The sequence below is a fragment of the Cornus florida genome, unplaced genomic scaffold, assembly GCF_030987335.1.
Source record: "Cornus florida cultivar Cherokee Brave unplaced genomic scaffold, ASM3098733v1 CherokeeBrave_3.0.0_Hap2_Chr10, whole genome shotgun sequence".
Taxonomy (NCBI): domain Eukaryota; kingdom Viridiplantae; phylum Streptophyta; class Magnoliopsida; order Cornales; family Cornaceae; genus Cornus; species Cornus florida.
In genome coordinates this window covers 64,418,806-64,433,998 of record NW_026775580.1, presented here as the reverse complement: position 1 = coordinate 64,433,998, position 15,193 = coordinate 64,418,806, and the positions used below count along the sequence as shown (strand labels likewise).

At 39.1% G+C, this 15,193-nt stretch overlaps 1 protein-coding gene and 1 non-coding gene across 2 annotated transcripts; both read right to left on the bottom strand.

The window, feature by feature from the left end:
* LOC132277723 (MDIS1-interacting receptor like kinase 2-like) lies at window positions 1-11,618 on the bottom strand. The gene is made up of 3 exons (XM_059779566.1): window positions 11,418-11,618; window positions 10,849-11,330; window positions 1-295 (listed from the first exon to the last, which is right to left on the bottom strand). The coding sequence occupies exons 1-3, from the start codon at window positions 11,616-11,618 to the stop codon at window positions 1-3; spliced, it is 978 nt and encodes a 325-aa protein (XP_059635549.1).
* A 3,102-nt stretch (window positions 11,619-14,720) lies between these two features.
* On the bottom strand, window positions 14,721-14,829 carry LOC132280326 (small nucleolar RNA R71). Its single transcript, XR_009471550.1, has one exon. It is a non-coding gene; the product is annotated as a small nucleolar RNA R71 (small nucleolar RNA).
* Window positions 14,830-15,193: the final 364 nt, after the last annotated feature.

Genomic DNA, 15,193 nt, shown 5'->3' with positions numbered 1-15,193 from the left:
TTACATTAAATCAGACAGTTGTCCAAATGTTATCGTGTGGATCCCCTCTGGTAAAGGCTGCTTTTGATCTGATAACTGTTGAGAAGCTTGTTGAATTGTTGGCCGAGACTGTGGACTGGATAGCAGGCATGCAAGAGCTAGCTTCATCATAAAGACCACATCCTCCGCAACTTCATTCATCGGCTGTGAGAGACGTTGGTCCAACACATCTTTCAGCAGTGAATGATGGGCAGTTGATGATGATGATGTTGATGTTGATAAAAATGTGATGAAATCTCCTGGATGGCTTCCAAAGCTATACACATCACATCACATTTTTCATTGACTTCCATTGTATAAGCAAGCTCTGCAAAATTTATGTATCCAATCATGCACGATATTGTCCAGAAAAAAGAAGCTAATCTTAGCAGTAGAAAATAGGTTTTTAAAGCTCTTTTCAAAGGCCAATTACCTGGAGCAGTGTATCCAATGGTGTAATACCCCGTAATTTTAAAGAATGTATTTAAATTAATTTTGTGTTAGGTTAATTAATTTTATTTATTTGTGCATACTACATTATTATATTATGTTCATTTAATTGTGCATGTAAAGTAATTGTGTATGTTAAAATAGTAAATTTATTCATTTAATTATGCATGTATTATTAATAATAATTTTATTTGTTGGTTATGCTTATATTAATCATTATTAGCTAATTAAAGTATTATATTTGTGTTATATAGTATTATGATGTTATAATGTATTCTTTTGTAATAATAATAATTATATTAGTTTAATAATAATAATAAAAAAAAATAATAATATAATAATCATATAATAATAAAAAAATTTATTAATAATAATATTAGTAATAATAATAATAATAGTTATAATAAATCAATGTAATGATGGAAAATTAAATACTAGGATAGAATTTCATTTACTATGGTAGAATGGTGGATCAAATATCTTGATTAAAGATAGCATTGTCTTAAAGCCATATAGGTAGGAATATGAGAAATGGGTGAGAAGTTATTATAAATTAGATATTTGTAATATTTATATTATATATTTTGTGTATAAATTAACTAGCTTGCCTTAGAAAAAATAAAGGGAGTTAGAAGCAAAGTATAAATTCTAGAGAGCTATTTTATAAGAGTGAAAGGAAAAGAGAAAGAGAAAGAAGCTTGGACCGGTGTAGGCAATTTTACCCGACTACGCGCAGACCGGCGGATTTATTTTAAATCCAAAAAGGCAAGTTATTATCTACTTTTCCCCTTTGAATTAATAAATTAATTGTTTAGCTTATTTTTATGCATAGAGCCAAGGTTTGGAGGTTAATAAATTATTAATTTTATTTTATTAAATTAATGGAATTTTAATTATATAGGATGGTATATATTTATTTAATGTCCTATGAAACTAATAATGGCTAAAAATAATTAAATAAGACTTTAGGGATTTTTCTAGAATTTTCTAGATTTTTCCGGGCATTTTCTGCAATTTCCGGCGACCTTCCGGCGAGTTTTCCGGTCGCCGGCAGTGGGGGAGACGACCGGAGTGATCCGGTGCGACGCGGCGCACCATAGGAGGGTGTACGCGCGCATCCTGGCCATTAATGGAGTCTGATTGATCCGGTGCATCGCGGTCCATGATACCGCGGTACACCCGGATCAGGGAACGTTGGATGGAGGAGATGCAGGTGGATTGATCCGGTGGGGCGCGCATGCAGGAAAGCTGATGCAGCCAACCAACCGGAGGACGCCGCGTCAGCAAGGCACCCTTAGTGCGCGCGTGGCAGCGCGTGCGCGCGCGTGGGACTCTCCAGACGCGCGTGGGAGCGCGTGGCTGATGCCAGACGCGCGTGGAGGCGCGTGGGAGAGTGGGGAAAGCTTGGCTGCGCGTGGGGAGGCTCTGGGAGGCGCGTGAGGGCGCGTGTGGGGTCCCTACAGCTGCTGGAAATTACCAGAATACCCCTAGGGCCTGTTTTGTAAATTCCAGAACCTTAAACTTGGATTTTTAGGTACTGTGTTGGTAATTACGGGTTTAACGGGCCACGAAATTATTATTTTAACACCCGTTACTTATTCTTATGGCCGATTAATCTTTTCTAAGCATTTATTGGCTCGTTCGCAGTACGGATACTAATGTGATTTATTTAACGACATTGTTAAATATAAATAATGTTATTATCGTATTTAATGGTATCAAACATTACTGTTAAATTAAATAAGGCCATGGTTTTAGTCAGATAAATTATCCATGATATCATATAGGATGTTTATACTGTTAATTGATATATAAACCATGATTATTATGCTGTGTGCATTTCAGGAAATAAATGGACTGTTTAATTATGTCGCATTTATATTATATGGATGTGTTGCCATATAGAACCATATGAGCTGGCTAATAAGTTTAGACTCATTTATACCTTATGCATTCGTTGCGATAGACAGATGTGTGGCTGTCGGGGTATGTGGTTTAATATTATTGGCATGTGTTGCCTAATTGACATACTCGGTATATTTATTAATATTATTGGCATGTGTTGCCTAAATTGACATTCTCGGTACATTTATTAATAGTGTTGGCATGTGTTGCCTAATTTATATGCTCAGTATATTCATCAGTACTTTGCGAGGTGTTATCACTGTGTAGTTCGTTATAGTCTGTGTTGTCAGTACCGTGCACCATGTATAATAGCTGATTTCCCGGGTAGGGAAAGGCGACACTTGACCACCTAGTGTGAGTCTAAGTGATCACCGTCTATTCTGGTTGAGGTCATGTTATACATCGGATAGTTCCCGTAGGATGTATACAGATATAGTACTCATCCGATTCATAATGATTAATTTATTTGATTCTCTGATTTGGGTCATAGTAGAGAGGACTTGCTCGTGGGGTTGACCCACCATTGTTGTTATTTCAGGATACGGTCAGTATCCGTTTCAAGGCTGAGGTTAGCAGTGTGGGACCATCATCCGAACTCATCTACTCTTACGATCCAGTGCAGGGTAGAAGTTTTATGTAATACTTCAGTTTCAGTTTTTATTTACTTTTGACGTTGAACTCTCAGGGTTATATTTAGGGATCCCTGACGTAGGATTTCCAAGTTGTAATGAAGTACTGCATTAAATAAAGGATGGATGGATGTTGTATTATTTAATGTTTCTTTCCTGTCTAAATTCTTTTAATTCCATCATTTTGTATTCCATGCTTGTATATTGCCAATTGTTTTTGATATCCCTCGTTTTTTGTGTATAAGCCTGATCAACTTATGCGTGGAAAATGTGGGGGTGTTACAGTTGGTATCAGAGCATTCCAGGTTCGAGTGTCTTAGGGATCTGTGATTACTATACTTCCGCGTTGTGTATTCTGATAATTAGAGCCTAAGTATTAGGGTTCTTTGTATTCTTTTAGTCGGTCCATGATAATGTACTGACGTTAGATTCTTTCTGAATTTAAAAGAAGGATGTCTCGGCGTGGGACAAGGAATGCGAACCGTCATCGCAGTATCTCCCCAACTCAAAATGAGAATCAGGAATTTTCTCCTCAAGTTGCTGATATCATTGCACGAGCGGTGGCAGCAGGAGTAGCATCTGCTCTACGAAACCAGCAACCTCCTCCGATAGTACCTGTTCCTGAACCAGTGGCACAGCCAATGTCATGGGACAAAGTTCGTCACTCGTTCATCCGGGGAAATCCACCGACATTTGCGGGGTCCACAGATGTCTTGTTAGCATATCAGTGGAAACAGGAGAGCGAGCGTCATCTTCGGATGGTAATCTGTACCGAAGTGCAGAAACAGATGCTAGCTACGTTTATGCTGATAGGCAATGCATTGCAGTGGTGGGAGTCTATTACTACTGTCGAAGACAGGACCAGATTAACTTATGCTGAATTTCAGACTCGCTTTGACGACAAGTATTTTCCTATGTCAGTAAGATCAGCGATGAAGACTGAATTTCTGGATCTGCACCAGGAAGATATGACTGTGGCTGAGTATGAACAGAAGTTCATTAATTTGTCATTATTTGCACCAGAGGAGGTCAATACGGAAGAAAAGAAGCGAGACCGCTTTGTGAAGGGGTTGATATGGCCGATTAAAGTGGTGATCTTAGGTAGTCCGGCATATACTACTTATATCCAGGTGGTTAATGCCGCCTTACAGCACTGCCAGATGAGGAGTGATTACCGGAAGTCCAAGGGAGATAAGCGGACTAACCGAGACTACCAGACAGTGGAGAAAGGAAGCAGCAGTGGTACCAGGTCCAATGATCGGGGCAGATTTCAAGGACATCAACCTTGGAAGAAAAACAAAGGAAACCTAGATGTGCAGAGGGATGGAGTCCCTAATCAGGGTAGACAAGGTGGGATACCTCAGACCGGACAGGAACAGTGGTCGGGAAATCAACAGAGAAGGCAGGCAGGTCCTTTTACGGGACGTTGTTATCACTGTAGAGAGATTGGGCATCCGGCCAAGATGTGTCCCAAAGCTAAACAGGGACAGTATGGGCAGCCGAGACCTAATCAGCCGTTACCTCTACCGGCCCCACCGATGCCACGTGGGCAAGTTCAGAATTTTCCGGCACTTCCAGCACCACCATTTCCTCCGGGACAACCTCCACAGCAGTTGCATCATGGCAGAGTTTATAACTTCATGCCGCATAATGCGCAGGCTCCTCAGGCTATTGAGGGTATGTTTTCTATACATGGTAGAACTGCTCGTATACTATTTGACACTGGTGCATCACATTCTTTTGTGTCTAGATCTTTTGTTATCTTATCTGGTATGACGACTCAGTTATGTGACCAACCTCTTAATATTTATACACCATTGGGAGTTGGCACAATTTTACGAGAGTATAGCGGTGATATCCTTATAGATATGGGCCGGCTTCGATTTCTTGCAAATTTGTTAGTGTTAGATATGCATTCGTATGATGTTATACTTGGGATGGACTGGTTATCTCAGTACCATGCTCAGGTTAACTGTTACGAAAAGTCTATTGTATTTTCTATACCAGGACAGGAGATGTATCTTCTCGTTGTACCACAACCTGATAGAGGGCCTAGCACTTATTTATTCGTTCTTGAGGAGGACTCACAGGAAGCGACTGCGGTATCTCTTGACAGCATCCCGGTAGTACAGGAATTCCAGGATGTATTCCAGGAAATTCCAGGCTTGCCACCGAGTCGAGAGATAGACTTTGTTATTGATTTAGCTCCAGGCACTACGCCTATTGCTAAGGTGCCGTACAGAATGGCACCAGTGGAGATGCGAGAGTTGAAAGATCAAATTCAACAGTTGCTCAGCCAGGGATTTATTCGCAGAAGTACTTCACCATGGGGAGCACCAGTACTGTTTGTAAAGAAGAAGGATGGATCTCTTCGTCTTTGTATTGATTACAGAGAACTGAACAAGGTCACTATTCGCAACAAGTACCCGTTGCCCAGAATTGATGACCTGTTTGATCAGTTGAAGGGAGCTACTTACTTCTCAAAGATCGATTTGAGGTCTGGTTATCATCAGCTACGAGTCAGAGAACAAGATGTTCCAAAGACAGCATTCCTCACAAGGTACGGATCTTATGAGTTTCGTGTTATGCCTTTCGGTTTAACGAACGCTCCAGCTGTCTTTATGGACTTGATGAATAGAGTATTCAGAGAATACTTAGATCAGTTTGTCATTGTTTTCATTGATGATATTCTGGTTTACTCTAAGTCGGAGAAGGACCATGCCAGACATTTACGCACAGTATTGCAGACACTTCGAGAACATCAGTTGTTTGCGAAGTTTGAGAAGTGTGAATTTTGGCAGAAAGAGGTCAAATTTCTGGGACATGTAGTGTCAGAAGAAGGGTTAGCAGTAGATCCAGCCAAGGTTGCGGCCGTTAGGGAGTGGGGACAGCCTACCTCACCGACAGAGATTCGCAGTTTTCTGGGATTAGCGGGGTATTATCGCCGGTTCATCCAGGGATTTTCCAAAATTGCGGGTCCACTTACTCATCTAACTAAGAAGAATGTACCATTTGTATGGGATGATTCTTGTCAGACTGCTTTTGCTGAATTGAAGAGTAAGTTAACTTCTGCACCTGTCTTAGCCACACCTCAGAGTGGAATCGAGTATTTAGTATTTACCGACGCTTCTCTGAAGGGTTTGGGTTGTGTGTTGATGCAAGAAGAGCGACCAGTTTCTTATGGGTCTAGGAAGCTTAAGCCTCATGAGCTTAATTACCCGACTCACGACCTAGAGCTCGCCGCAGTGGTTTTTGCCTTGCGTATTTGGAGACATTATCTTTTGGGGGAGACTTTTCGATTGTTTAGCGATCATAAGAGTCTACAGTATTTGTTCACACAGAGGGAACTGAATATGAGACAGCGCAGATGGTTGGAATTCGTGAAAGACTATCACTTCTCTATTCAGTATCATCCAGGGAAAGCGAATGTTGTAGCAGACGCACTCAGCCGCCGACCCTATGTTAGCCTTTCAGCTTTGTTTGCAACAGAGTGGGATGCTTTGAAGACTGTTGATGAGTTAGCAGACGCTTTTATGACATGTGTGGTAGTAACTCCTTCTATCATTCATCAGGTCATTCAAGCGCAACTCTCAGATCAACAGTGTATTGATTTGGTTTCGGAGTTAGCCTCCGGAGATGTTCCTTTTTATTCTATAGGGACTGATGGAGGATTGAGGTACAAGGGACGTTTAATTGTGCCTTCAGCTGATAATTTGAGAAATGTTGTGATGAGAGAGACACACACTTCTCAGTTCTCTGTACATCCAGGGGGAGACAAGATGTATCAGGACATGAAACGCCAGTTTTGGTGGGCCGGCATGAAAAGAGATATAGCTATCTTTGTCTCTAAATGTAGCACCTGTCAGATGATTAAGATTGATCATCAGAGACCGCCAGGATCGTTACAGCCACTTCCCATACCAGAGTGGAAATGGGAAAGTATTTCCATGGACTTTATAGAGGGATTACTTACTTCACAGCATAATCACAACTCTATTTGGGTCATTGTTGATAGATTGACCAAGTCCGCTCACTTTCTGCCTGTTCGGTCAAACTTTACGTCAGAACAGTATGCTAAGTTGTATATTGCAGAAATGGTGAAATTTCATGGAGTACCATTGTCCATCGTATCAGATAGAGATCCGAAGTTTGTATCGGGATTTTGGAGGAGCTTTCAGCAGGCTTTGGGTACAGAACTTTATCTTAGCACTGCTTATCATCCTCAAACAGATGGACAGACTGAGCGAGTTAATCAGATTTTAGAAGACATGTTGCGGGCATGTGTTCTTGATTTTAAGGGCAATTGGGAGGAATATTTGCCGCTTTCAGAGTTTGCTTATAACAATAGTTATCAGAAAACTATTGGTATGGCACCATTTGAGGCTTTGTACGGCAGACCGTGTAGGTCTCCTGTCTGTTGGCTTGGAGTTGGTGAGAACAGCTTTTTGGGTCCTGAATTTATTAAGGACACGTCAGAAAAGATCGCTATCATTAGGGATCGGATGCGTACAGCTCAAAGCAGACAGAAAAGTTATGCTGACCGTCGAACTCGTGCTTTGGAGTTTAAGGTTGGTGATCAGGTTTTGCTTAAGGTTTCTCCCATGAAGGGAGTAATGCGGTTTGGGTCAAAGGGTAAGTTATCGCCTCGTTTTGTGGGTCCTTTTATGATTACAGATCGGATTGGGGCAGTAGCTTATCGTCTGGCTCTACCAGATAATCTTCATAGGGTACATAATGTTTTTCATGTATCTATGCTGCGAAAATTTCTACGGGATGAAGATCGATACCAACACATTGATGTGGGTGAGATTGAGTTGCAACCCGATGCAACCTATTTGGAACAACCTTACTGTATTCTCGATCGTAGGAATCAGATACTGCGCACGAAGACTATTCCATTAGTACGTGTACAGTGGAGTCATCATAATGCTACAGAGTCTACTTGGGAACGGGAAGATATTATCCGTGCCAAGTATCCAGAACTTTTTACTACAGGTATGTAGTGAATTTCGGGGACGAAATTCCTTTATTAGGGGGGGAGAATGTAATACCCCGTAATTTTAAAGAATGTATTTAAATTAATTTTGTGTTAGGTTAATTAATTTTATTTATTTGTGCATACTACATTATTATATTATGTTCATTTAATTGTGCATGTAAAGTAATTGTGTATGTTAAAATAGTAAATTTATTCATTTAATTATGCATATATTATTAATAATAATTTTATTTGTTGGTTATGCTTATATTAATCATTATTAGCTAATTAAAGTATTATATTTGTGTTATATAGTATTATGATGTTATAATGTATTCTTTTGTAATAATAATAATTATATTAGTTTAATAATAATAATAAAAAAAAATAATAATATAATAATCATATAATAATAAAAAAATTTATTAATAATAATATTAGTAATAATAATAATAATAGTTATAATAAATCAATGTAATGATGGAAAATTAAATACTAGGATAGAATTTCATTTACTATGGTAGAATGGTGGATCAAATATCTTGATTAAAGATAGCATTGTCTTAAAGCCATATAGGTAGGAATATGAGAAATGGGTGAGAAGTTATTATAAATTAGATATTTGTAATATTTATATTATATATTTTGTGTATAAATTAACTAGCTTGCCTTAGAAAAAATAAAGGGAGTTAGAAGCAAAGTATAAATTCTAGAGAGCTATTTTATAAGAGTGAAAGGAAAAGAGAAAGAGAAAGAAGCTTGGACCGGTGTAGGCAATTTTACCCGACTACGCGCAGACCGGCGGATTTATTTTAAATCCAAAAAGGCAAGTTATTATCTACTTTTCCCATTTGAATTAATAAATTAATTGTTTAGCTTATTTTTATGCATAGAGCCAAGGTTTGGAGGTTAATAAATTATTAATTTTATTTTATTAAATTAATGGAATTTTAATTATATAGGATGGTATATATTTATTTAATGTCCTATGAAACTAATAATGGCTAAAAATAATTAAATAAGACTTTAGGGATTTTTCTAGAATTTTCTAGATTTTTCCGGGCATTTTCTGCAATTTCCGGCGACCTTCCGGCGAGTTTTCCGGTCGCCGGCAGTGGGGGAGACGACCGGAGTGATCCGGTGCGACGCGACGCACCATAGGAGGGTGTACGCGCGCATCCTGGCCATTAATGGAGTCTGATTGATCCGGTGCATCGCGGTCCATGATACCGCGGTACACCCGGATCAGGGAACGTTGGATGGAGGAGATGCAGGTGGATTGATCCGGTGGGGCGCGCATGCAGGAAAGCTGATGCAGCCAACCAACCGGAGGACGCCGCGTCAGCAAGGCACCCTTAGTGCGCGCGTGGCAGCGCGTGCGCGCGCGTGGGACTCTCCAGACGCGCGTGGGAGCGCGTGGCTGATGCCAGACGCGCGTGGAGGCGCGTGGGAGAGTGGGGAAAGCTTGGCTGCGCGTGGGGAGGCTCTGGGAGGCGCGTGTGGGGTCCCTACAGCTGCTGGAAATTACCAGAATACCCCTAGGGCCTGTTTTGTAAATTCCAGAACCTTAAACTTGGATTTTTAGGTACTGTGTTGGTAATTACGGGTTTAACGGGCCACGAAATTATTATTTTAACACCCGTTACTTATTCTTATGGCCGATTAATCTTTTCTAAGCATTTATTGGCTCGTTCGCAGTACGGATACTAATGTGATTTATTTAACGACATTGTTAAATATAAATAATGTTATTATCGTATTTAATGGTATCAAACATTACTGTTAAATTAAATAAGGCCATGGTTTTAGTCAGATAAATTATCCATGATATCATATAGGATGTTTATACTGTTAATTGATATATAAACCATGATTATTATGCTGTGTGCATTTCAGGAAATAAATGGACTGTTTAATTATGTCGCATTTATATTATATGGATGTGTTGCCATATAGAACCATATGAGCTGGCTAATAAGTTTAGACTCATTTATACCTTATGCATTCGTTGCGATAGACAGATGTGTGGCTGTCGGGGTATGTGGTTTAATATTATTGGCATGTGTTGCCTAATTGACATACTCGGTATATTTATTAATATTATTGGCATGTGTTGCCTAAATTGACATTCTCGGTACATTTATTAATAGTGTTGGCATGTGTTGCCTAATTTATATGCTCAGTATATTCATCAGTACTTTGCGAGGTGTTATCACTGTGTAGTTCGTTATAGTCTGTGTTGTCAGTACCGTGCACCATGTATAATAGCTGATTTCCCGGGTAGGGAAAGGCGACACTTGACCACCTAGTGTGAGTCTAAGTGATCACCGTCTATTCTGGATGAGGTCATGTTATACATCGGATAGTTCCCGTAGGATGTATACAGATATAGTACTCATCCGATTCATAATGATTAATTTATTTGATTCTCTGATTTGGGTCATAGTAGAGAGGACTTGCTCGTGGGGTTGACCCACCATTGTTGTTATTTTAGGATACGGTCAGTATCCGTTTCAAGGCTGAGGTTAGCAGTGTGGGACCATCATCCGAACTCATCTACTCTTACGATCCAGTGCAGGGTAGAAGTTTTATGTAATACTTCAGTTTCAGTTTTTATTTACTTTTGACGTTGAACTCTCAGGGTTATATTTAGGGATCCCTGACGTAGGATTTCCAAGTTGTAATGAAGTACTGCATTAAATAAAGGATGGATGGATGTTGTATTATTTAATGTTTCTTTCCTGTCTAAATTCTTTTAATTCCATCATTTTGTATTCCATGCTTGTATATTGCCAATTGTTTTTGATATCCCTCGTTTTTTATGTATAAGCCTGATCAACTTATGCGTGGAAAATGTGGGGGTGTTACAAATGGTGCCTGCAAATGAGGTCCAATTGGATGAGTCTGGCTTCCAAAAGCCTAGCTATGCCAAAATTAGAGAGGATTGCCTCATGCTCTGAATCTAACAAAATATTCTTGCTGGATATGTCTCGATGAATTATTGGAGGTGAGCAGTCATGGTGCAAGTAGGCTAAAGCATTCACTATACCTTTAATAACATTTACCCTCTCAATCCATCCAAACTGTGTTGCTGCTTCATCGTTGCCTGGCATCTTCTCCAAGCTTCCCCTTTCCATGAACTCATAAACCAAGAAGGCATGTCGCGGATGCAAACAGAAACCAAGGAGCCTCACAATGTTGCGATGCCTTACATCTGTTAGTGCTTGAACCTCACTAGTTAAAGTTTTCAAACTGGCCACCCCGTCATCATTCTCTAATGCTTGAAGTTTCTTCACAGCAACAACTTGACCGCTTTGCAGCTTAGCTCTATATACACTTCCAAAGGCACCCTCTCCAATGCAATATTTGGAGTTGAAGTTCTCTTCTTACCAATCATTTTGCCTTGTGGATCTTCAAAGAGGGGCAAGACTTCAAACCAGTGATGTTGCTACACAAGCCTTTATTATTTGTAAATGCCTCTGTTGGAGCTCTCGAAAGTCTTTGTTACTTGGAAGAGGGCCCTCCAACTGATTGTAGGATATATCAACAGATGTCAGGCTTAACATTTGGTTGAAAGTGTTTGGGATGGAACCAGAGAGCTCATTGTGGGAAAGATTCAATATTTCTAAGCTGAGCATTGTTTCGAGCTCAGATTATTTGCAGCCAAGTTAAGTGATGAGCGCTGAAAAGTGCGTATTTAAACCCCTTAAGCTTAGGTATTCTAAAACCTTTATCTATCTTATTTTACCGTTTTGTATTGATTTCGTATTATTTCCATTTTTAGGTACTTATCCCCAAAATAAGCTAACTCAGCTAAATAAGAGCATAATTGAAGCAATTCTGGGATGAATCAAAGAAAGGAGCAAAGTAGAGCAAAAATGAAGAAAGGGTGGAATTTCAACAACTTCGATTGATCTCAAGAAAAGTTCGATCGATCCAACTTTTATCGATCTCAGCACCTCAAGATCGATCTGAGCCAAGTTTGTTCTTATTCAAAAATCTCAAAGTTCGATCAATCCAACTTCCATCTCTGATCGATCGAACATTCTTGTCCTTATCCAAATGATTGATCTTATCTAGTTGTACCACCCTACCAACCGCTTTTGTCCTTTTCCCAAAAATATCTTCAAAATATCTCAGATTTGTTTTTATCCAAAAAGGCGCCGCCATTGAGGATCGATCCAGCTTAAGTTCGATAGATCTCAGCCATGTTCGATCGATCCAAGTCTAAGGTTCGATGGATTAAACTTCCTCTAGTGCGAAATAATTAAATTTCCAGCTCACAAAAAGTTGTCCTTTATCCAATCATTGGGGAATATTTACTGTATGACCCCAGCTTATTTTGGGTGTCATTTAACCTACTTATATAAGGACAATGATTACTTTTTATATCATATCACATCATATGATATCATACCTTGTAGAACTCTTAGGGAGGAAGCAAAAAAGAGGAGGAGGAGGCTAGAGACACCATTAGAGACTCTTCATCAACCAAGGAACAGATTTCTTCCATGGAGCTTGCCCTTGAGGGTTGGAGGACATCATCCATGAGTGGCTAGACATCCTCTTGGGGCTAGAGTTAGCCCTAAACATGCTTTCTACTTCTTGATTTATGTATTTTTGAGGGGATTTGTATTGTGATTCATGTCTTGACACTTTTATATATATAGATCTTGTTTATTCAATGATTTATATGGTTTAATGCTTCCAATTGATCATTTCATTCTATCCATATGTCTATGTATGCTAGAATAGATGTTCATGTGTTTGTCTCTATTTCTTGTGTTATTGATGCATGTTTATGTGTGTTGATGCTATAGATCTAGAGATTATCAAGACATAGTGCTTAATGTCATGTTCTTGTGGTTTATTTGATGGTTCATATTTATTGCTTGATGGATTGTACCTCTCCCTTAGTTTAATTAGTTTAATTTCATGTCATTAGCTTAGTTGTAGTGTAATTGTTAAATGGGAGGACAATCTATGCTTGTTGTTGATGTTCCATACTTATGAAAAGCAAGTAACATGTATCTCTATCCTTGTGATGTGTTTGGTTGTGAGCTTAAAGAAAGGATTAATGACTTAATTTGATATGTTGTGCTATCCACCATGTTGTTTAGACAATATATGCTTAATTTGTCATCCATGCTTGTTGAAACAATCACACACACACACTTATTGCAATACATGCTCTTTTCCTCATTAATCTTTCATTAAAGGTATAGAAAAGCTATGCTTAGTGGTGATCTCTAAATCCCAAGATCTCTCTATCTCTCTTTTATTCTCTCTATTGCATTATTGTTTACTTTAGTTTAATTTACATCTAGTGTAATCCAACTAACCAACCACTATTTTGATCACTCGACCTACTAACCCTAATTTTGATTCCTCAACCTAGTACGACACTCAATCCCTTGGGTCGATCCCTACTCACCCTAACTATATTTTTAGTGAAAGGTAGTAGTGGCAATTTCTAAATGTAAAACTTGGCCACATTGCATAAACTTTGGGTTAGGAGTGCGACGCCCATCAAGTTTTTGACGCCGTTGCCGGGGATTGATTGATTGGCAACGTCGTATTTCTGGAATCAATTAGGAATTAGTACTCTTTTGATCGTGTCTTTAGTTTGTTTTCAATTTTTGTTACTTATTGTGTTTGTTCTTGTTTGACTAGGTGCATTGAGCTAGGAAGCAAGCAAAGGAGTATCCAAGTAAAGGAACTAAGCAAGCAAGGAAAAAGGCTAAAATTAAAAAAATAGCTAAGCTAAGCTAAAAATTTGGAATTGAAGTGCTAAAGGACCTTTGTGAGCTTTTCTTTACTTATCCCTTAGTTAAATCGTCGGACCGCGTGGAGGCTTGTAATTCAATTCTTAGATAAAGCGTAAGCCCGCGTGGAGGCAATTTACTTTTCTTGCATATTGTTTAAGCATGGGAGTATGAGAACATTGTATGTGGAGGAAGGTTGTTGATTGTTGATTTGTTGTGAAGGTGAAGTGTTTGTTGTTATTGCTTGTTGTGTTGCATTGTGCATGTATGGTCGTAGATCATTGAGACCCACTCTTGTCCCTTTAAATTTTCATCTTGAATCCATTGTTCGAAATCCTAAGGGGAGAGGTAGTTCTAGTCAATCCATTTCATCAATGGAAGGACACAATGAGGACCATGTGGAGGACCTTGGTTACACAGACCAATAAGGTATCCTCCACCCCAATGTGCATCATGATAACATGCAAGTACCATTAGGCATGCCAAGGCCATATGTTCATCCACCATAACAACAAGGTTAAGTTCCATTGGAAATGCCAAGGCCAATCTATGTTCCACCACCTCCCATCATTCAAGGCAACCAAGGTGCCCATGTTGCACCTCCAATTGCTAATCCTCCCCTTACTTTAAGAGATCACTATGTGCCTAATGAATATAATGCACACACATACATTCAATTGCCACCATTTAGAGCACACCACTATGAAATCAAGCCACAAACCATTCAAATGCTTCATAATTATCATGGACTTCCAAGTGAAGAACCTTACAAGCATTTGGATGAGTTTCTTGAAGTATGTTCCACCGTAAAATACATGGACATGCCGAAAGAGGTCTTAAGGGTTAAACTTTTTTCATTCACCCTTAAAGACAAAGCAAAATATTGGTTTAACAATCTTAGGCCTTTTTCAATAACTTCTTGGGCGAAAATGCAATAAGAGTTCTTGAAGAAGTACTATCCGGTTTCTAAGACCAATGCTATGAGAACCTCAATTCCAGAATTTTCACATGGGGATGGAGAAACATTTCATGAGGCATGGGAACGCTTTAATGAATTACTTAGAAAGTGTCCACATCATAACATGCCCAAATGACAATTAGTTCAATATTTCTTTGAGAGCTTATCGGACAATTACAAAGGCATGGTTGATGCTTCCATGGGTGGCTCTTACATTGATAGGCATGAGGATGACGTATGGCGTCTTTATGAGAGCATGAGTGAAAATTCTTTGCATCGTACTTTATCTTCAAATAATGGTAGAAATTCTAGTGGTAGGAAGAGTGTTGGCTTACACCAAGTCGACCACTCCAATGAAATTGCCGCCGAAATGAAATCATTATCTCAAAGGTTTGATCAATTTTTGATCAACCAAAACTCGGTGAATCAAGTATCTTCCTTCCCTAACCATTCTCATCATGCATCTAATGAGACATGTATGACTTGTTCA

What these genes read in the sequence shown, in the direction of transcription:
- LOC132277723 (XM_059779566.1), bottom strand. Translation starts at nt 11,618, where the DNA reads ATGCTCAGCTTAGAAATATTGAATCTTTCCCACAATGAGCTCTCTGGT. An exon ending in CTTGTGTAGCAACATCACTG is followed by an intron (nt 11,331 to 11,417) that starts GTTTGAAGTCTT and finishes TGCATTGGAGAG; the next exon opens with GGTGCCTTTGGAAGTGTATA. An exon ending in CTCATTTGCAGGCACCATTT is followed by an intron (nt 296 to 10,848) that starts GTAACACCCCCA and finishes TGATGTGTATAG; the next exon opens with CTTTGGAAGCCATCCAGGAG.